Consider the following 22234-nt stretch of genomic DNA (forward strand, 5'->3'; position numbering starts at 1 on the left):
TGCGCTGGTCTCTCTGGTCTCCTTCGGCTGGAGCTGGGCCTTTAGGCTAATAGAAGTGCAAGTGCCAAGGGCAGGGAGCAGGGGGAAGTCAGATGTGATTGTTAGGGGCTGCAGACTCCAACCCTCTGGAGTCTGGACTCCTCCCAGGCGTAACTTCAGGTTACAATCTGTTTGCAGGAAGTTTTTTAAGATGCCTTAAGATCAGGCTGGAAAGCTGACATAATATGCTTTCCTGTTTCTTGTATTCTTCCCAATACCAGTGTCTTGGGTGAGCTGTACTGCCAGCCTGAGCTGACATGCCTGCTTTTACACCCCCCGGCGCCTCACCAGAAGCTCGGCTCCCCCTAAGCTAACTTAGCAGCCTTCTGCGGAGGAACGGCGAAAGGCAGGAGGCGCGGCCGGAGCCCACCCTGCTGTGGGCAGGGAAGGGGCGGGCCCACACGGCGGAGCCGGAGGCCTGCCCCGAGCGGCTGGGTGTTCGCTCTGCCTTGCGCTCCGGCGCGGCTTTGAATTCCGTGTCAGTACCAGCAAATCAGGCAGATACAGGTGCTCAGCTCAGGACATGAAATCTTGGTCCATTTACACACTGTAAGACCATTTAATGTGCTGTGCCTTGCAGGCTCCCATCATGTATAGCTGTGGTTTGGGGTGGCTTTGTGTAAAGAGGTAACACTTCAGAGTCTGTTGACTTCACATTCATTTCATTATGCAGGTTGTCTCTGTGTTGCTGATCATTTTAGCAAACAGAATAGAGAAATAGGGAGTGAACAACAGATAGAATACAGAAATTAAGAGGGAAGAGAAGGACTAAGAAAAATCATGAAGAGGAAGAAAAAAAAAAAAAAAAGGAGAAAGAAGGATAAGAAAAAGAAAAATAAAGATCCAAATCATCACTCTAAACTATACTCAAAAACGACATTGTTCATGACCTGAAATAACCAGAGAGGTCCACAGGGCTAAGTACTGCTAGAGGCATTGCCAGTAAGCCCCTAGGGTAGATGGTCTGTGGGTAACCCAGACATACTGCTCTGTCACCCTCGCCCACTCCCTTGTTAGGTGGCAGAAGGGTAGAGAGAATGCCAACAAAGGTGTCTCTAGAATAAGGACAGAGCACACATAAAAGTAACAAGAGGGATAGCAAACCATTTCGCTAAACACAACTAAACACTGGAGAGAAGAAATAAGTCTGCAGCTACCTCACTACAGCATCTGTCAACCTATTTTTGGTTTAAATTGAATCAATTCAAACATGGAACACAAATTATGCCATAAACCCTATAAACACATCTGATGCCACAAACAATACCCCAGCTTTGGCAGGCTACATAGTGGGACTGCTCCAGACTTTCATCAGAGGAAATCTGAAAATCTTGTTTACTACTTTTAGTAATTATCAAAATAAAAATTATCTGTAAATTATGGAAAAGTGAATGTGTATAATTTTGATACTATTTTAAGGCATTTCCTCTATTATAATGAACACCAAAGTAACTATACTCCTGTGAAAGTGCTCATAGTGTCTTGCTCACTAAAAATGAAAACAATGAAACAAATACATACAAATCCATCTTATTTCAAAGACAGTGCAGGCAAATGTATATGTTTGACTTCTGCATTTCTCAGCTAATATACAAAAGATTATGCAAGTTAAAATATTAAAATTTGGGAGAAGCAAAGACAATGAAGGGAGAATATTTCCACTGCACAGTTTCCTTTGAGAAGACCCATTTCTTTGTATTGGTGACACCTCCCAGACAATATTAATGCAGCTATGCTGGATAGGAAGCCCTTAGACCAGAAGGAATATCTAAAATGACTGAACGTCAAACTAGAAGCTAGGATGATACCAAAATAGCAAATGAAGATAAAAAATAATTTAATAAATAAGATGTCCTTGAAAGTTCATTACTTGTTGTATCTATTTACTGTGTCATGCCAACCTATCAGATTTTTAATCAACTAACTTCCTTTGATTTTCATTAAGCTTGTCTGCAAAGGTTGCCACCTGCTGACATATGTTCTGAAGATATAAGTATTTTTTTCATTTGTTTGAGGAATAGATGGGCTCCTATCTCATTGAGCAACAGAACCGATAACAAATCATAAGGGAAACTGTGAGAAGTACTTTCAGGTGCCATTGGAATTCTTCCCACAGGCCTTAATGAGGTCTGATTATGTCCTATGAAGAATTACAAAGGTTATCACTTTTATTTTACAAAGTATTCACTGAGAGAAAAACCTCACATTTGTTGATGGAAAGAAGAAGTTTTATCCTGAAGCCTGCTACCAGCAGATGAAGGTAATTTCCCAGGGAGAAGTGAAAAGACAGTGATCTTCTTAGTACTATCATACTAATGTAGGAAGAAAAAACCTAATCTGTTCCACTTCTCATTTTGTCATTCCAGATCATGTTCATGAACAATTGCTTACTTATTTCTAATTCCAGTTCTATTAGTGGTGATAATCCAAAAAGGGAAGAGAAATATTTATGGCAGTATCTTTATCTTGATAGCACTCTCCATTTAAGCAGATATACGCCTTGTAAAAAACATGGGGCAAGAAACCTTATCTCCATAGACAATTAAGTTAATGGTTAAATCATAGACTTCCTTTGACATCTCACTTCAATGCATGTGAGACTGAGAAAATAAGTGTTTGTAGAAGTGGTATTGAAAAGTATTTGACTAAACTAAATGACTATTATTCCCAGCTCAGGTTTGTTTTTCTAAAAACTTCCACTATATTTGTGTCTCCTCACCAACAACTGCACTCATTGATTTTGAATACTTTCTACAAATCCATATTTTTTTTACAAGGTAGTCCAAATTTCACAAGGTAGTCCAAATTTTTGTCTTCTCCCAGCTCCAAACAATGACAGAAGAAGAAGTTTCATTTAAAACATAAATAATCTTTTAGGTTAACTTCAAACATTGTAGCTTGAAGGCTGATTTGGATGTCTTAATACATACTTAGTTATAAATGCACATAATATGCACAGAGTTTATATAGTCAGATTGAATTTATTAACATACACTCCATATGTGTTAGTGGGGTCCATTTTTCAAAATGTTCTGCTTGAAATGTGGATATTTATGCCTGGAGAACATGGATGGAGAGTGCTCCTTGCAGTGGCTTCTCTAAAGAATAAGATGGTAGGTTTGACACTGATTTTAGACAAATTCAGATATGGGCATTGACATGTTTTATTACCTTCTGCCTAGAAGGATTCATGCTTTCAGTGAAGGAAGATAGCAGGGAAAATTGTAAGGAGGGATGAGATGTGTACTACCCAAAAATACTTGGTTACCAGTAATGGACATTTTCACCTTAGTACAGGTGTTCTTGGCATTTTCAAAGTCTGACAAATAAGTTAAATCTGTCTAGATTCAGTAGGGAGCACTTCACTGCTGAAATGAAATTAATTCAGTATAATAAAATCCCTCAGTCAGATCCTGAGACAGATGCAAGTTTTGCATAAATAGCAGATGAGAGAAAACTATGTAAATAATTTTCTCCTTAGTTCAACAGCTGTATAACTGAATACATTTAAAACCAAAACATGTTTGGAAGAGCAGACTGAGAGCTCATTAAACCTATTAAGATAATGATAATTATTGCCATAATAACAGTTGACAAGAATCAGTGATTGAAAAAACCCCCAGCTGGTTGTTCAATAAAGCTGAAGCTCACCAACTGCTCAACTCCAGCTCAAGAAATGTAATACTGTTAAATTTGTCAGGAATCCTTACCACATCCAACAGAAAGAGCTGTTAGTTTTAATTCTTTGCTTTTAGACAGCCATATTTCAGGCCTCAAAAGGAGAGCAGAATTGCGCTTTTACAGGGCATGGTTTCTGCAGTCCTACATGTTCAATTAACCATAGAATTTCTCTTCCAGAGAAGAGAAGCTGGCCAATTTGGCCCCTTTTGACTTATTCCACTTTGTGTGTTTCATCTTCTTCTGAAAGAGCAAACATAAGTAACTCATTAACCTTTGTCATATCTCATTCACTCATCTTAGCCTTATTTCTGGCTTTATGATTGTGTTGCCCAGGAGAAAAATCAGAACAGTTGTAGTTACTGTTCAAATTGGAGAAACTTCATGACCTCCCATTTTTATGGCTGGACATGTTATTAGTCTATAGACAGAAAATACTTTTGTCCAGGAAGCAGAATCTTGATTCTACAGAATTCTTAAGAAAATTTGCTGTTGGCTCCACTACTGGATATTAACTGGAGGTATTTGCTTGTAGAGTGAATAGCATTATTTACGTACTTTCTCTAATCCTTTGTCTTAGAAATGAGTGGACATGAGAGGGTAAATGGTGATTTATATTCTGCATTAAACTCTTCCTCTTTCATGGAAGTTAAGAATATTAGCTGCTGCATAGAAATTCCTCAAGAACTATCCCAACTCACTCTGATTTTTCTTGTTTTGAAAGGGCAGAAAGAGCTAATTTGTAGTTCTATTCTTCAAAAATACTGTATTTCCATTTACATAAAGAAACAAAATTTGAGGATGCTTGTCTCTTCTACAGAAACTGACTTTAGTTCTGGAGTGCTCAGTTTAGTGGGCACTTAGTTTATGTGGAAGGGCCAATACAGCATGGAAATCTCTGTCTCAATGAGTTTCCAAACCAACTTTTCAAACCTAGTAGCTTATCTATTACTGATAAAAGCTAGAATTTTATATGAACATCCAATGTTTAGAATCATACTACATAGAACTACATTTTAAATAATAAGTTTTGCAGAAAGAAAGAAGTTTAAAGTTCTTATATAGGAAACACAAAAGGTCCCTAGGTGTTATTTGAATTTTAAAATATGGAAATAAAAATAAATATTAAAATAATGCAAAAAAAATTTAAGTTCAAACTCCCTGGTGTTGAGTATTAAAATGACATCTGCTACTCTAGGGCCAGGTAGAAAAAGGGTACTGTGGATTTGTACTAAAACATTCAAGTTCTCTGCTGAAGCTGTTTAATGAACAAGGGACTGTTCCCTCAGTATATTTTGCATTGGGGTAAAACCTGTTGTCTCATCTATGGTTTCCTCAGAACTCATATTTTTGTGGAATTAAGTTATGGACATAGTTAAGATCATGCCTCTGTTCAAATTAGCAACACGTTTCCACCAGAATGAAAGGAGAAATAATTAATGTATATATCATGGTGGTTTCAGGGGTAGAAAAACCAGCAAGGTGATCCATATGTAGACTTCTCCTTTCCTTTTAAGTCCTCTTGTGTTGGATTATACAGCATATCTCTGATTGTGCTGGTTGCTGACTGTAAACACTTTCCCTTGTAGGATTGGTCCTGTGATGCCTGTTGCTGTGGCCAGTGGAATAGGCCCATATGCTCAGTGAAAGCAGTCAAAGGTTAGTAGTGCAAGGAAAATGTTTCTTTCTGATAATTTCAAGGGGTTCTACAGCTCTGTGTTCCAGAAAGAGTGAAACGTCGTGCAAAACTCTGTGCAGAAGAGGGGAGTAACTGGCAGCCAAGAAACAAAAAAGCAATTAGAATCAACTCACTGTCATTTCTGTGTACTTTTGGCAGCATTTCAATAATCCAACAAAAGCCGTAAAGAACATAGCTGGGTCCTCAATTGCTGTGCACTTTCTTAAGAAATTTGTACCCTTATTGCTGGGGAAGAATGAGACAAAGTTGGAAGATGTTTGAGGCACATACTTTATAGGGAAGATTTTTATCTATAAGCATTATGTTCAAATTGTGTGAGTTTACTCTGCTAAAAAGGAGTTTGAAAAGCATTTTTTTTTCTTTTGGAAATAAATTGAGGATTTTTCAATACTTGGGGGATTCCCTTCCCCTTCTCCCTTTTTAGTAAGCCAAACCTTTGTACCCAAAGAGTTTTCAAGATCTAACTGTTCCTTATTTTGACTAGAGACCTAGGGTGACAAGGAAACATTAGGATAAATACCCAGTAGAAGTTCTCTCTGATGAAACATACACACATGTATTACATATATATGTATGCATGCACACAGACATCATAGTGTGCAGTTTTGAGTACCACGTTGTATGAAAGATATAAATAAAGATGGTGAAGGGCCTTGAGGGGATGCCCTATGAAGAGCAGTTGAGGTCATTTGTCCCTTTCAGTCTGGAGAAGAAGAGACTGAGGGAAGACCTCATTGCATTCTACAACTTCCTCATGAGGGGAAAAGGAAGGGCAGGTACCAATCTCTTCACTCTGGTGACCAGTGACAGGAATTGAGGAAACAGCCTGATACAGTGTCAGGGGGACATTTGGTTTGAATATCAAGAGTAGATGTTTCACACAGATGGTGGTTCAGCCCTGGAAGAGGCTCCCCAAGGGAAATGGTCACAGCACCAAGCCTGACAGAGTTCAAAAGCATTGGGGCAACTCAGGTTGTCCCAGGTATGTGGTGTAATGCTTGAGGGTGTGCTGTGCAGGGCCAGGAGTTGGAGTTTGATGATCCTTGTGGTTCCCTTGCAAATCAGGATATTCCATAATTACTTGAATTGATATTGTGTATATAAATGTGCACTATTTCCAGTCAGTGCGCTAGTGACTGAAAGTAGTATTGTGGTATAATTATGAGATACGTATCCAAGTTGTAAGCAATTATTTTATCTTTTCCCTCTATCCAATGTGGTTTTTTGAGTCATAAGTTTATATATCCTTCACTTTTTCCTTCAGTTAGTCCTCCTTCTTTGGGAGTTATTTGATGATTTTGTCTAAACTTTCTGTCTTAAAATTTTGTCACTGAGCCTTTAGTTTCACACTTTTATCTCAAAGATAATTGCTGAGTCTACAGAATTAGAAGGAAACAGTCTGCAGAAAGTTTTTTAAGATGCCTTCTCTTGCCCATGGCGTTAACTAGGTCACAGAGATGTGCTTTTGCCTATCTTTGGAAGAAGACTTATCCAGCATGGAACTTCCTAAAATAGAAATAGGAGTGTGTTTAGTGCTCCACTCACTTTCTTGCTCTCCACCCAGCATTTCCAATAATTATGTTATAAATAGAATCAGCATGTCAGAGATGATAGAGGGAAAATGTGTCTAGTTTTCCAACCTAACCTTTGTCTGGTTGGTTAGATACATGCACACAAACACACACATTTATATAAGTGCATCCCTCAGAACTTATGCAGAGAGAAAACTGGAGAGGCCAAAGCCCAACTCGAACTTAATCCAGCTACTCCCACAAAAAATAGCACAAAATGTTTTCATATATATATTCACATAAAAAAAAGGGCCAAGGAGAATCTTCATTCTTTGTTGGATGTGGGGTGAAACTTAGTGTTGAATGATGAAGAAAAGGCTGAGGTACTTTGTGCCTTCTTTGCTTCAATCTTACGCAGGCAGACCAGTTGTTCTCAGGGAGCTCAGGCATCTGAGCTGAAAAACAGAGACAGGGAACCAAATTAAGCCCCCATACTCCAAGGGGAAATAATCAGCAACCTGCTACAACACTTAGACCCACACGAGTCTGTGGGACTGATGGGATCCACCCAAGGGTACCAAGGAGGCTGGTGAAAGTAGCTCACCGAGCTACTTTCCATAATTTACCAGCACTCCTGGATGTCTGAGGAGGCCCCAGTTAACTGGAGGTTGGCAAATATGGCTCCCTCCTACAAGAATGTTTGGAAGGAGGATTGTGGATCAGGTCATCCTGAGTGCCATCAGACAGCATGTATAGAGCAGCTCAGCAGGGGATCAGGCTCAGCCAGCATGGGTTCATGAAAGGCAAGTTCTACTTCCCACACAGGACCTCCTTTTATGACTCAGTGGAAGAAGGAAAAGCTATGTATTCTGTCTTCCTGGACTTCAGCAAAGTTTCTCACACCATTTCCCGCAGCATTCTCCGGAGAAACAGACAGCTCATGGCTTCATGGGTGCACTGTTTCCTATGTAAAAAAATGCCAAGATGCCCTGGTCTGGAGAGTGGTAGTGAATGGAGTTACATCCAACTGGCAGATGACCACCAGTGGTGTTGCCTGGGGGTCAGTACCGGGCCCAGCCCTGTTTAATGTCTTCATCGATGAATGTGGGGATCAAGTGTACCCTTGCTAAGTTTGTGAGTTACTCCAAGCTGGATGGGAGTGCTGATCTGCTGGAGAGCAGGAAGGCTCTGCATAGGGATCTGGACAGGCTGGATCATGGGCTGAGGTTCAACAAGGCCCAGTGAGGTTCAACAAGGCCAGTGCTGGCTCCTGCCCTTGGGTCACAGCAGCCCCAGGCAGTGCCACAGGCTGGGGCAGAGTGGCTGCAAAGCTGCCCACAGGAAAAGGACCTGGGGGTGCTGCTGACAGCAGCTGAACATGAGCCAGCAGTGCCCAGGTGGCCAAGAAGGCCAATGGCATCCTGGCCTGCACAAGCAATAGTGTGGCCAGCAGGAGCAGGGCAGGGATTGTCCCCTGTACTCAGCACTGGGGAGGCCACACCTTGTGTGCTGTGTCTAGTTTTGGGCCTTTCACTCCAAGAAAGACATTGAGGTGCTGGAGCATGTCCAGAAAAGGGCAATAGAGCTAATGAAGGGTCTGGTTCACAAGTCCTGTAATGAGTGTCTGAGGGAGTTGGGGTTGTTTAGCCTGGAGAAAAGGAGCCTCAGGATAACATTATCACTCTCTACAACTGCCTGAAAGGAGGCTGCAACCAGGCAGGTATTTGTCTCTCTCTTCTCCCAGGTAACAAGTGACAGGACAAGAGGAAATGGCCTCAAGTTTTTCCAGGGAAAAAACCTCTTCATTGAAAAGATGGTCAAGAACTGAAACAGGCTGCTCACAGAAGTGATGGAGTCACCATCCTTGGAGGTATTTAAAAGATATGTAGATGTAGTACTTAAAGACATGGTTTTGTGGTGGATTTGGCAATTAATGGCTGGACTTGATGGTCTTAAAGGTCTTTTCTAATGAAAGTTTTCTGATTCTATGACTCAAGAAGGACAAGGGAAAAGGTAGCAGCCTTTAAGATTAACCAAAACTTATAACCAATGTTTTAGATGAACCACAATTTCAGATTAAGTTCCCCGTATGATCAGTGTAACATAAAATTTTGCCAGGAGAAAATTATTAATCTGCCTCATCACATTGTATCATCAGATATGCTCAGAGCATTTTTAGGTGTCAGTTACTCTGGAGTCCCAGGGGGTTTGTTGACATCAGTTTTATATTTAGTTTTATAGTGGTGATTTTGCCCACCTGTTTAGAAGCAAACAAACAAACAAACAAACAAAAATCTTAGATAAAGCCTGTTAAACTAAGTGTAATTTGGAGAATTGTCAAATGTCTTTCCTCCCCCAGATCTGCCAGGCAAATATCTCTGTGATTAAAACAAAGAAAATAAATTAATCTCCGCCTTCTTATTACAATACAAAGTGCGAGCAGCCAGGAAACATGGCGCAAAACCTGATGGTACACAGTGTCCTTAGATCACTTGGCCATTGTTTTCTCTCACAGCAGCACATGTTAATGATACAAAGAAGTTTAACATTTTTTGGCTTTGGCTTTTCATGTCACAACCATAATAAATGTGCATATTATTGTTTGTATTGCCATATCCTTTAGATGCACCGCCAATTTCTAGAGCCTGTTCATGCACAGCCAAGGACAGAATTTTGCCCACAAACAGACTGACTGAATAAAATCAGGCAGAAACATTGCCATACTGGTTCATCTGTGAAGTAATGTGTCACAGTACAGGATGTTTATGTTGTAAAAATGTTGTGTGGGTCGAATCAGTTACAGGAAGACCAAAGTTTTTTGCTTTTCACTTACCAGTTTGATTCTGCTTTAAAAGGCTTTTGTCCTGTATGGACCTAAGAAATCCTTAGTTGTGTTTATTTAAAAAACCCAACAACCTTCAAAACAATAAAATGGTCAATAGAATGTTAAATCCAGAAGAACATTAAGAAATAAACAGATATGGTGTTTCTTTTGCTTATTTTAAGGAATTTGGGCCACAGAGAAGAAAATTGAATATGATGAAAAACGAAGAAACAAGTTTTAATGTGGACAATGCCCGAGCCTCTCCCTTCTCCCTCTGCCTGCAGCCTCTCAGCCCCGTTACAAAGCCACACAGAACAACGCAATTTGATGAAGAATTTAGAGCACACCTCTCACATTTCCGTTATGGTCCTCCTCCTCTTGAAAACATGGAAACATTCCAGGGGTCCTTGGAAGGAGGGTCTCGCAAACGCAAGAGCATGCCAACAAAAATGCCTCCTCCCATCACCCTTGAGGATTCCTCATCATCACCAGATCGACCTGAGGATCACAATGACATAGGCTCTTCCAGTCTCCCCTTGGTGTTCCAACAGCCAGCTCAGCCCAAGTACAGTTCCCAGATGATCGACCTCTGCAACTTTGGTTTTCAATTCTACAGAACTCTGGAGCATTTTGGAGCCAAACCCATTAAGCAAGAACCAGTGAAGCCTAACATGGCATGGCCCAGTAGCCCAGCATTCATGCAGGCTCCTTACCCTTATTATCCTAAAGTCCACCCTGGCTTAATGTTTCCTTTCATTGTACCACCAAATTTTCATTTCAGGAACCCTTTTCAAATGAAAAGACCTCCAGAACCACCCTTCAGGAGGACTGAAGTAAGAGAAAGTGGTGAAAACAAACAGAAAGTGGAAAGAGTAGATGTCAACCTTCAGATAGATGACAGCTACTATGTTGATGTGGGGGGTGAACAGAAGCGTTGGCAATGTCCCATGTGTGAGAAGTCCTATACATCCAAGTACAACTTGGTCACCCATATCTTGGGCCACAGTGGCATTAAACCACATGCTTGCACCCGATGTGGCAAGCTTTTCAAGCAGCTGAGCCACTTGCACACGCATATGTTGACACACCAGGGCACTCGGCCGCATAAGTGCCAGGTGTGCCACAAGGCTTTCACTCAAACCAGTCACCTTAAAAGACACATGATGCAACACAGTGACATCAAACCTTACAACTGCAGGATCTGTGGCAGGGGTTTTGCCTACCCCAGTGAGCTGAAAGCACATGAGTCTAAGCATGAGAGTGGACGAGAGAACATTTGTGTGGAGTGTGGTCTGGACTTTCCAACTCTGGCCCAGCTGAAGAGACATCTAACCACCCACCGTGGCCCTATACAGTACAATTGCACAGAGTGTGATAAGACCTTCCAATACCCAAGTCAGCTGCAAAACCACATGATGAAGCACAAAGACATCCGCCCATACATCTGCACTGAATGCGGCATGGAGTTTGTGCAGCCCCACCACCTGAAGCAGCACTCCTTGACTCACAAGGTAAGCCAGCTCTCACCTTGCATCTGAAGGTAGTACGGGGATTACAGGCCATGAAAGATACACATAGGTAGGTCCCTCCTCAGAAATGTGGTCTCTTGCCAGCTGCAGAGGCTTACACAGAAACTCCAGCATTGCTGGCAGTCGTATCAGCCAGATGTTTTTGTCAGCCTTAAAAAAGTACACGCAAACCCAACTTTGTTATAAGCAAGAATTCAACTAAACCCCCTGTATCACTTCCCCAAACTGGATTCATATCTCTCTGTTTCTTAGGGTTTTTTTTGGAATGACCTTCTGTCAAATTTTGCAGAGTTGTATAACCACCACTGAATCCCAAAATTTTAAAAGATTATTTTTACTTAAAGCCAGTTCTGATACTTTGTTCCCTTACTTAGTAAGTATGTGCGTTTGTAGTGGACTGTAGCAAAAAAAAAGTGTGTTATTACTCATGTCAAAATCATCAGATTTTGAAGAATCCTTATAATAAGACATTTAAAAAACAAAATAACCCTAAGAAAAATTCCCCTTTGTGCATATGTTATCCAGAATGCCAGTTAATAGAAATGGACAAGCAGGATCATAATAGCAGCCAATTCATATCAAGCAGCAGTCTTGCCTTTGCCGACAGTGGTGACAGCAGGGTCAGCTTAGGGTACAAGAAAGCTTTGGAACTTTTTCAAAAAGATTGCTTTGAAAAATAGGAAAAATGCAATTGTTCCATTCAAGAAGCTCTGAAATTGACTATCCCCTTTTACAAAAATAATAAGACAAGTCAAATCCTATCACTTAAAAAAAAGTTTGCTTCCAGATTTGCATATTTTTCCTTTAACATTTGAATTTTGGCTTTTGCATGAAAAACATTAGAAATACAGAAAGCTACAGCTCTTGAGTCTTTTAGTCACATATTCTTTGAAGCTGCACAACCTCTCCTTTCACATTTGCTTTTTCTTTTCTGCTTCATGATTATAATTTCTGTTCTTTCTGGAGATTCCCTGCTCTTCAGATTTACCATGGAATATTCCACTAATTGGAGACTTGGTGGTTTTTTTTTGTCACAGGAAATTAAATGCCCCTGAGCCCTAGAGAGCTTATGCTTCTTTGTCCACAGCCACAGGTGGATTCACCATGAATAGAATTTATAGTACTTAGCTGACTAAACACAGCCTCGTATCAGATGAGCAGACACTTGAAACTGGTGGTGATGTTCAGTTTTAGCTTTGTAATTAACTGTGAAAACCACTGACAGTCATTTCACATCTTTCTAAAGAAGGGCTGTGGAAGGAGTAATTGCTCTGAGCACCTCACTAGTAAATCCTTATTACCTTCAGCAAGTCAAACTCTTAAGCTGTTTAGTAGCAAATTATTTGATTTTCATAGTATCTAAATCACTGAGAAGCTGACAGACCACATGGGTGTGAGTAAGGATATTGAATTATGTAGTAGTAAATTGAGTGGATAGCATAAAAAGTGATGGAGATGTTCTATAAACCTTATATAAAATGAATTCATTCCATAGTGGTTACTGAAAATTCCACCAAGAATAACCAGGTTTTTTTCTCTGCAATAAATGTGAGATGTATTATCAATGCTTTACGTAAGCAGTAGAGCAGGAGAGGGAAGCCCTGACACTGACTATGTCTGATTAATTTGAAAAAAGCCTTCATTATTTCATTAAGCTGACATTTTGTTTTGCTTCTTTGCTTCTCAGAAGCTTGTAAGAATTTGTCGGGAGAAAATACCTTGAAAAATGTTAAAAGGGAAATAATTTATTATCGACTTTGCTAATGCAGAATGAATAATTCATAAGTCGCTGTACTGACAATTAAATTACCTAGAAAATTTTCCATCTATAGAATTTTTCTTTTCTTTCAGGGTGTGAAAGAGCACAAATGTGGAATTTGTGGCCGGGAATTTACTCTGCTGGCCAACATGAAGCGACATGTGCTGATCCACACCAATATCAGAGCCTATCAATGCCACTTGTGCTTCAAGAGCTTTGTGCAAAAGCAGACTCTCAAGGCCCACATGATTGTTCACTCTGATGTCAAACCCTTTAAATGCAAGGTATGTGCATTTGGTGGCAGACGTATTAACCTAAAGTATATTTCTCTGATATTATCTTCTTATCATAGGGTAGAATTAGAAAAACAAAACTTCCTAACACATACTGTACTTGTATTCAAAAATTAACATAAACTAGTCTGATTGTCTTTCTTTATCCGGGTTCTGCTTATGTAGCACAAAATAATGGAGATAAATACCTGTGGTTTACTCTCTTTCCCTTCAGGATCATTCATCCTCACATAGTTTTGGGGCTTTTTTTTGCCCTGTGATTGTTTAAGTGCCACAGACATTTGAGGACAATAAACATATCTGACATTTGCTTAGTACAAGCTTCCAAACAGAAGTTTAAGTGCTTAATAGCTTGAAACACTGACAAAAAGCAGAAATCAAGTCATGCACCCTGCAGAGGATCATGAAAAAGCAGCAGCCACAATTTCATGCAGTGATGCTATGCAACAGTTCAAGAAAGGAGTCAGAAAAAGCCACAGCAAAATAAAACTACAGAAGGGATTTGAATGGGTAGAGTGTAATTACCAGACTGGAATTCAAGGCAGGATATCAGTATGCTAACAAAACAGCCTCTGAGACCACCTGGCCTTTCTACAATCCTGTGCAAATTCCAGTTTGCCACTTTCCCCCCAGCACTGGAGGCTGGCATTCCCTTTCTATCTCTCTTCTTCTCCCTCCCCATAGACCTTTAAGACTTTATTGACCCTGTTTACTTCTAATATATTTCTTATTAATTATTCATATCTATATTCTTACTCAGTATTGGATGCTGCATAAGTTCTTTTGCTGCCTATCTGGTTTGTTACTGTAGTCATACTTCGCAAAGTTAAAGGCTGTAGATTTTTTCCCCCCTTTAATTTGTTCTAAGATGGCTGTAAATACAGAGTGGAGCATATTACCCAGCTTATGCATAAGTAAGTAAAGACTGATTTGGAAGCAATTTCTATAACTCTTTCATCCTACATCTATATGGTATTGAATATTTTCGTAAAAGGAACTTACGAAGAAGCAGAGATGGATGAAAAATTTTAAATGGAATTATTTTGTCTTGAAAAAATGTAGAATTTCAAAATGTCATAGGAATATATGATATTCAGTGCTAGTTTTAGTCAAAGAATAAATATAAGAAACTGTCAAAATGAATCTTTCTGACTACATAATTTTTCTTTCTTAACTTCAAAACATTTTACTTTGAAAAACTAGCAGCAAAGTCTTCCAACTTCAGTATTTTGTTTTATTTTAATGTAAGTATTATGAAAGTAAGTATGTTGTATGTAGTACTGTTTACATTTCTCTATGTTGATAAAAGAATTTATTTTACTGAAATTCTTAGTGTGTAACAAGTCAGGTCTGCTGGAGGTTTTCATTCTTTGAGAACATCTGCAAACGAGCCTGTTGTTCCCATTTGGTTGAAGTCCTTCTCTGACTCCTCAAACCTCAGAAAATAATCTCAAATTTTGGATCAGATTTTGTGGGTGCAGTATGTAGATACACATGACTTTTTGGTACGTGCAGATTAGCTGGAAGGTTGTGTTCAGCTCAGTGTTTGATGATGACAGACTATTGAAACTTGGGGAGGGAAATAGTTGGAACTGAGAAATGGAGTATCACCAGTATGTTTTCCAGACAGTAACAAAAGCTCTACAGAAACACCTGTTTTTCGTATTTTTTTACTTTTCTGTCCCACCCAGTGTTCCAATGAGGAAAGAAACAAGTAAGCATAGTGAATCTGTTTCTCATATGTTTGAAGGGGTGTGAATCAGCATCATTGCCCCTGACAGTGAAGATTGCAACAATAAGCAGATGCAGAATCAGGAATTACTTTTTTGCATTAGGAACATCCTAACATTACCTCTTTGACAAAGACTCCCAAAGACTCTTGAAAGCAAATATTTCTAGCTGGTACTTGGAGGGTTAAGGCAATGACCAGATAGCAGCCTTTTGGCAGCAAGCTCCTCCTCAGCAGAAGGAAGGATATAGCTGTATGAACAGCCTGCTTAACAATGGCTCACATGTCCCCAGGGAACCGCCTGCAAATAGATTTCATCTTGCTTTCTCTTGTACTTTTCAAAGCTTCCTGTTTTCTCACGGTCCTTTTGGACAGTTTACAGTCATTCTCCCTCTCCTTCTTTCTTTGAGGAAAGGAACACCCTTCTTATGAAGAAAAAAAAAGAAGAAGAAGAAGAATGCAAGGGAAAGAGAGCACAGCAGTAGCCTTTATACTTCACCGCATGCAATGGTTTTCTTTACCTTTTTCTCACAGCAAAAGAAAACATGAGCTTTCCTATGTGTCTAATCACAACTAAGCACATACTATCAGAAGTGAGGGAGTAGCAAATACTTGTCCCTTCTGTTTCCTCACCCAGCTGCAGCCTGGATCTCTCTTTGATTTTCTGCTGAAGAGTGAACTTGTCTGTTGCATTTAAAGGCCTTGTTTATTACTGTTTAAGAAAAAAACCCCAAAATCTGAAGAGTTACGAAGGTATTCCAACAACTGGTGCAACAGTACTAATTTGGATTTGTAGAGAAAGGTTCCATGAAATTTACTGTTGCTTTTAGTGCTGAAGTAAGCAATGTTTCAGACCTCCAATAAAGGATGCAATGGATTTTTCTTCAGCCCAGACAAATATCTGCAACAGATGTTTTGAACACCACTTTTTTCCCCATCTAAAAAATGTGGCTTTTAAACAGGAGTCAAAATCAAAGAAAATGTGAGAGAGAAGTACTTTGAGAAGAAACAAAACTGGGGACAAATCTGGAAGGATGATACTTCATGTGCTGGCTTAGGAGGAAAAAAATCTAGGGTAGAACTAATGTAGACTATTCTAGCAAACTATACTGAAGTCCATTTCATCAACCAGTGCAACTAAGTCTGTGCACAGATTTGCAGCTGAGGTGTTCTCTTCAAGGCTTTAATTTTATTTTGTCTAACATTATTTTGTTAGACAGCCTAACAGAAAGTCCACAAGTAAACCATGTTGTTCCCAATATCCCAGGTTCTCTTGCATAAACTTCTCATCTCCCTGAGTGCTATGGTGCACTGGGTTCTTCTGGAGCTCCTCCCATGGAACTGTCTCAGGGTCATCTTTTGCACTCTGCTCACAAGCCTGTCATGTCAGAGAGAAAGAAAATCTTGTACAATTGTCTAGTTTGATCTGCAGACTCAAGCTCTTCACTGAGCATTAGCTGTGTACTCCAGCTAGATTTGAATTGCAGTCTTACAGCATACAAGTGAGAAACCTACTTCCTTTTACATCTGGATCATAGATATTAATCTGAAAAGTGTCTTGTGCCTTTTTGAAATGATCAGTAAAACAGAGACTATGCCACAGAGACTCATCATTCTGAAAAACAAATTTCCTATCTGCATTTCTTTAATTTTCCTGCCACACCTCTGCACTCTTGTACCATTTCCTTATGTCCCCAGAGGAGATTTCAGGACAAGAACACATTGCGTATCTTGAAGATGTGCCTGACTCTGGGAAATGGAAAACCCGTCAACTTTATTCAGACACAGAACTTTTATGCTGTAAATAACCTTTACAGAGTCCCTGTCTTTTCAGTAAGAAGAAAGAGAAACAGATATTGCCTTGACAGAAATCAACTAAATGCTCCTTCTAAATAAATATTAACACTCAAGACCTTATGAAGATAAGTGTTTGCATGCAGTACTGAAGCCACTCATCTACTCAACATGAGTAGATGGTTACCAGTTCAGACAGAGAAGACCTAGATATAGGAAAGCAAGTTCTAGTGATAACATATGTCAGCCACAACACAAGCAGATAACCAGAAGCCTTCAGCAAAGAGGTATTAGAGAGATATTATGGTTGACATTCTTGTAGGAAGAGTAATGTTACAGGTTGTTCCAGCAGCTGTCAAGATATACTCAGCTGCTGTTACTTGTTGGAAATTTTCTGTGCTCATTAGTAGTCTCAGTAGATGAGAGTCTGATTCCTCCCAGCACTTTCTGAGGTATTTTGTGGTTCCATCTTTCCTCTGAGTGTAAATAATCCTGCATGTTAACTTTCTTTGAACATGAAGAAGACCGTATTCTTTCCTCAGTGGGTGGTTGACCCTTGGAAACAGCTATCTTACTTTTTAAAATTAATTACTCACTTTCAGTGGCTATTCTTTTTTTTTCCACCAACTGTCTTGCCTAAGACTTTGCTGATAAATTTATTTGCTAGAGATTTCATTTTAGTAAAATCACAGACAGAAAAACACAAATGGACCTATGCAGCTGAAGCAAATAATTTTTTGAAAAACAAGTGGATGTTTTCAGATGTTTCTTTTGTAGCACTGACTCAGCTCTAGTTTTTATTTTAAAACAGTAAACTTGCTAATTTTTGTGTTAATGAACTGATTCAATTTTCCCTCAAGAGAGATCTTAAAACACAAAGCATACAGTACTCTTTTTCCAAGAATCCTTTCACTGTTTATATTTCATCCAGATATTCCAGGTGATGATTTTCTGAATTTACATCTACAAGTTCTGTGTCAGTTCTTCTGCAATACCAAATAAGTAAAATCTGAATTCAGATTATACAAATAAATCTGGTGGAGTCTTAGTAATTACTATTTATTAATTGTCTGCCAGATAGTTACCCTGCTAGATGAAGGTTTCAGTTACTCGGTAATAGTGACTCTGGTTCATATAGTAATAAGAATAATTTAAAAAAATTAAAATCCAGTGATAAAACAAGTCAGGAAAAAAAAAATGTAGAAAGCAAGCACAGAAGTTTTCAGAGGATGGAAATAGCCACTTGAATGTGAATAAAATTATAAATCCTGGTAAGGAAAGACCAAAAGACAAGTAAGACTGGATGCCTGTAATAGTGATGTCAAACTCTCATGTCTTAAGAATACATAAGAGTCCAGACTACAAAAGGACCCATCTAAATAAACAACAATGTATAAAACCCACCCGTATTGTTCCATCAAAGGAAAAATTGCATGATCAATGGCTTGAGCTGGCAGGAACATGCTTCAGGGAAAGCTGAGTCATTCTTGCAGCCTCATGACTGCTTAAATTGCAGCTTACTCACCAGAGACATCGAAACACAGGAGCTGATAAACAAATGATGAAAGAATCAGTGAAAAAAAGGGGATGAACAAGAAACACAAAAAACCAAGGAATTGCTTTTTCTAGCTTTAAGCAAAATGTGCAGCCATTTAATTTCCGTTTAAAAAGAAATAATATTCTGCTTGACTGTTTCACAGAAAAATTGGTTTTATTTTATAATTCTATTCCTGCCTGCCATTGTAGGTGATTAAAGGCTAGATGTATAAACTACAAATTGAATGGGTCACCAGGGCAGAAACTTTTACTTTGAATCTCATTCAAGTCAAGAGCCTTCCAGATTACTCCCTTAAGTCTTTGCCCTCCTTACAACAACATTGACTGCTTTTGGGCAATCCTGGACTATGTGTGCTGATCACCAATATTAAGAAATGTCAGCAGTTCAGAGTGTCTTAGATACTCAACCATATGTTTTTGCCTGTAGGATTTTTGATGGAACTTGGAAAAATATATTGCAGCCAAAAACTGTCAGAGTTTAAGTTGAGAAGTATAGGTCCTCTTTCCTTTAAAAATGTTGTCCTTGAAAATACTGCTTCAAACTAATAATTTTCATTTTAACCATTTTTACAGCTGTGTGGAAAGGAGTTTAACAGAATGCACAATTTAATGGGACACATGCACTTGCACTCAGATAGTAAGCCGTTTAAGTGCCTCTACTGTCCCAGCAAATTCACCTTGAAAGGAAACCTAACCAGGCACATGAAAGTCAAACATGGGGTCATGGAAAGAGGATTTCACTCTCAAGGTAATAATTTTCAGCAAGATTATTCTCTGTGAGATCTGAATATAATCAATAAACACAAATGGGCTTTGTACTACAGTTCCACAAACTTGTGCCATAGATCCAATGCTATTGCAAGAGGTAGAATCCCATAAGCCTGTGAAGTTGTTATTAGCTATATCACTATAGCATTACATGGCAGCATTACATGTGCCAAATAAACCAAAAATTAATCCTAACTTGATAGAAAAAGAAAATCTGAAACACTTATGGTCCATTCTCACAGCTTATTGGATTCCAGTCTGGAACGGGGATGGAATCCTCAATGGATCTATACCTGCTTGTTTATGAAACACTGTTTAGTGCATAGAACCATTTTCAGGTGATTGTTTCTCAGTGGATGAAAGGGGAAAAGTTAAGGGAGTCATAGACTGCTGAGACTGTTGTATTTAATTTTTAAAACATTAACTTTGAACCATGGTGTCCATAGAACAAATACATTACCATATTTTTAGTCTCTTCCACTCCTCTGAAACATAAGATACAAAACCTGGGACTTGGATTACGGACTGTGATTCTTTAGATCCAAGTTTTATTTTAGAAAAAGAATAGGAAGGAGGAAGTGAGTAGGTTGATTGGCAAAATTCAGTTTACAAAAGGCCAGACCATTTCACTTTTCTTCCCAGCTGCATCATCCAGAGTCTGGCTGTATAAAACAATGTTTTGTGTGTCCTAACCTGGCTGTGAAGTGTATACAATAGCACTCCTTTTTGCAGCATCTCGAAGGAGATGCCATGAGATATGAACAGTGAAGTACTTGGAGATAGCTGGATGGAAGACAAAGGTAAAAAATGAAATGCAAAGACACCTCAGATTTTGGTTTTAGCCACGTATCAAGTAGTAAAATTTCCTGTATATAATTTTTTTCCTTTTCTCCTCCCCTCAAACCCACTGCAAGGTTTTGGAAGAGGAAGGATTGCTCTGTCCCAGACAAATGTCTTGAGAAGCTTGGAACAGGAAGAGCCGTTTGATCTTTCCCAGAAAAGCCAAGGGAAGGGGATCTCATTTCATTCTGATGGTGAGAGTGCCAAGGGAAGCTCATGCCAGGAAGAAGAGGAAGACAACTGCTATGAGGCGGAGCAATACAGCCCTGCCACATACCATCATGATGACAGCAAGCTGTACATGGCTCAAGATCTCTCTGGCAAACCTGAGTGCATGATGAAGGACTTCAGGGAGTCCTACCACAATGAAAAGGAAGAGGTGTTAAGTGAGGGAGGACTGGGGAAGAGAATAGGAAATTCAGACAAAGAGGAGAGACGTGGAGAGGGAGACCTTACAAACAGCAAAGAGCATCTCAGCTTTAGATCCTTTGAAAAGGCCAGACTTGGTCACTCTCTCTCTGATTACTTGTATTTCAAGCACAGGAACAAGAGTTTGAAAGAATTGCTGGAAAGAAAAATGGAAAAGCAAACAATGCTTATAGGCATTTAAAATGGACATTTTAAAACAGCTGGAAAATGGTAACCAGATAGATTTTAACATGAATTGTAAGCTACTAAAGCCTGGAAGGCTGTAGTAGCATTTAGAAATAAATAATTATTAAAAATAATTTAGGGTAAAACACGTACATTAAAAGAATAAAGCAGCTTGAGGTCACCAAGAAATGTAATAGATATTGAAAATAACACTTTAATATTTATCCATTTAATGTATAACAGACAATGGGTTGGGTACAGAAGTTTACTTCCTATTATATGGGGATAGATACTTACATCCAATTTTCTACTTAGCAGAAAGCTACATACTTTAGCATCTGATTTATTATCTGACTGAATATATAGGAAAACTTCTAACCACATGCCTCAAAAATACCTGAAAATACAAAGTATTTCACATTATAAGCCAGAGTACTATTAAACATGGCATGCATGAAAATGCTGTCAACATTCAGAACTAACACAGTCCAGATACTTTGATTTACTGAAGTGACTCTCAGTGTAACTACTTACAATGAGAAATGTGAAACAAAATAATAAGAAAAACTAATGTCTTGGGAGGCAGAAAAGGACAGTTCTGTAAGGCTTTGAAAGGACTGGAATTTATTACAAAAGCTAGTTCTCTGGCACAAGGAATGTTCGTGCTTTGCTGTGTTTCAGGCAGTATGGGAATATTCAGAAATTCTTGAAGTAAAATAGCATAGATTGTGTTGACATTTTGTTCTACTGCCTGCTTGAACCAGTACCTGTACAGGGCGGCATCAGCATGCAGCATTCACAGTCCTGCCATAGTTACACATAACACAGTCATTTAATTGAAAAAATTAAGCAGCTTTACCATTTATTGCTTCAGTTTATCATTACTAGTAAGGATAATTTTGAAATACACAGATCTGGTCAATTTTTGTTTCAGAAGGTAAAAACTACCCTTACAGAACAAGCAGTACCTCACAGAGAAAAACCTTCCTCTTATTAAATTCAGGAAGCTTCTCTTATTAAACACTTTTTGAGCAGTAAGCTGCAGGCCTTTCAGACAAATTTCACTCATGCTGTTATTACAAGTCAAACTCAGCTTTTCATCCTCTGATTCCCATACAGTTATAAGTTTATAACCAACATGGGAAAAGCATATTCCATTAAACTTTTCACTAATTACATGAGTACTTTGAACAGCATATTAGTTCCCATATCTTCAAGAAAGACAAAAAGCAGCCCTGCATCATTCTATTGCTTATGTGGAAATAAAAATTTAATTAATCATAAAATTTGTCCTAATTTGTCCCAGCTCAAAAGGTTAAAATCCATATATGTGGTACATCTCTTCCAAATATTACTACCTTCTTCACTTACCTGCCAAATTCTTGATTTGAAATGCATTGCAATCATGCTCTCTATATAGCAAGTTATAATTAAATATAGTAATCTGCTTTTATGGCTTGCTAAGACAAGTCATGTAGCTGCAGCTCTCTGCCCGTATAAGAAAACACACACCTCTCAAATTAATGATCCTCATGTCTACCAATTAAGCAGCGTTCACAGGGAAAAGTCCTTATTTCTCATATAACTGGGTTTGTGTAGTCCAAGGCTACAGGCAGTGTT

The 22234-nt window shown here is 38.9% G+C and overlaps 1 protein-coding gene across 12 annotated transcripts in view; it reads left to right on the plus strand.

Moving 5' to 3' along the window:
• ZNF366 (zinc finger protein 366) overlaps positions 1 to 21583 on the plus strand; it is a 31284-nt gene extending 9701 nt beyond the window's left edge. For 6 of the 12 annotated variants that reach the window (XM_041486058.1, XM_041486062.1, XM_041486060.1 and 3 more), the window contains 6 exons: positions 5307 to 5376; positions 8672 to 8797; positions 9934 to 11262; positions 13132 to 13323; positions 18986 to 19160; positions 20095 to 21583. In XM_041486058.1, coding sequence (XP_041341992.1) covers positions 8777 to 8797; positions 9934 to 11262; positions 13132 to 13323; positions 18986 to 19160; positions 20095 to 20630 — 2253 coding nt within the window. In that variant the 5' untranslated portion in view covers positions 5307 to 5376; positions 8672 to 8776 and the 3' untranslated portion in view covers positions 20631 to 21583. Of the gene's footprint in view, positions 1 to 5306; positions 5377 to 8629; positions 8798 to 9933; positions 11263 to 13131; positions 13324 to 18985; positions 19161 to 20094 lie in introns of all 12 variants that reach the window. The other 6 variants (XM_041486069.1, XM_041486071.1, XM_041486068.1 and 3 more) reach the window with 3 other exon arrangements.
• Positions 21584 to 22234: the final 651 nt, after the last annotated feature.

The sequence above is a fragment of the Pyrgilauda ruficollis genome, unplaced genomic scaffold (assembly GCF_017590135.1).
Source record: "Pyrgilauda ruficollis isolate IOZ18807 unplaced genomic scaffold, ASM1759013v1 scaffold74, whole genome shotgun sequence".
Classification (NCBI taxonomy): domain Eukaryota; kingdom Metazoa; phylum Chordata; class Aves; order Passeriformes; family Passeridae; genus Pyrgilauda; species Pyrgilauda ruficollis.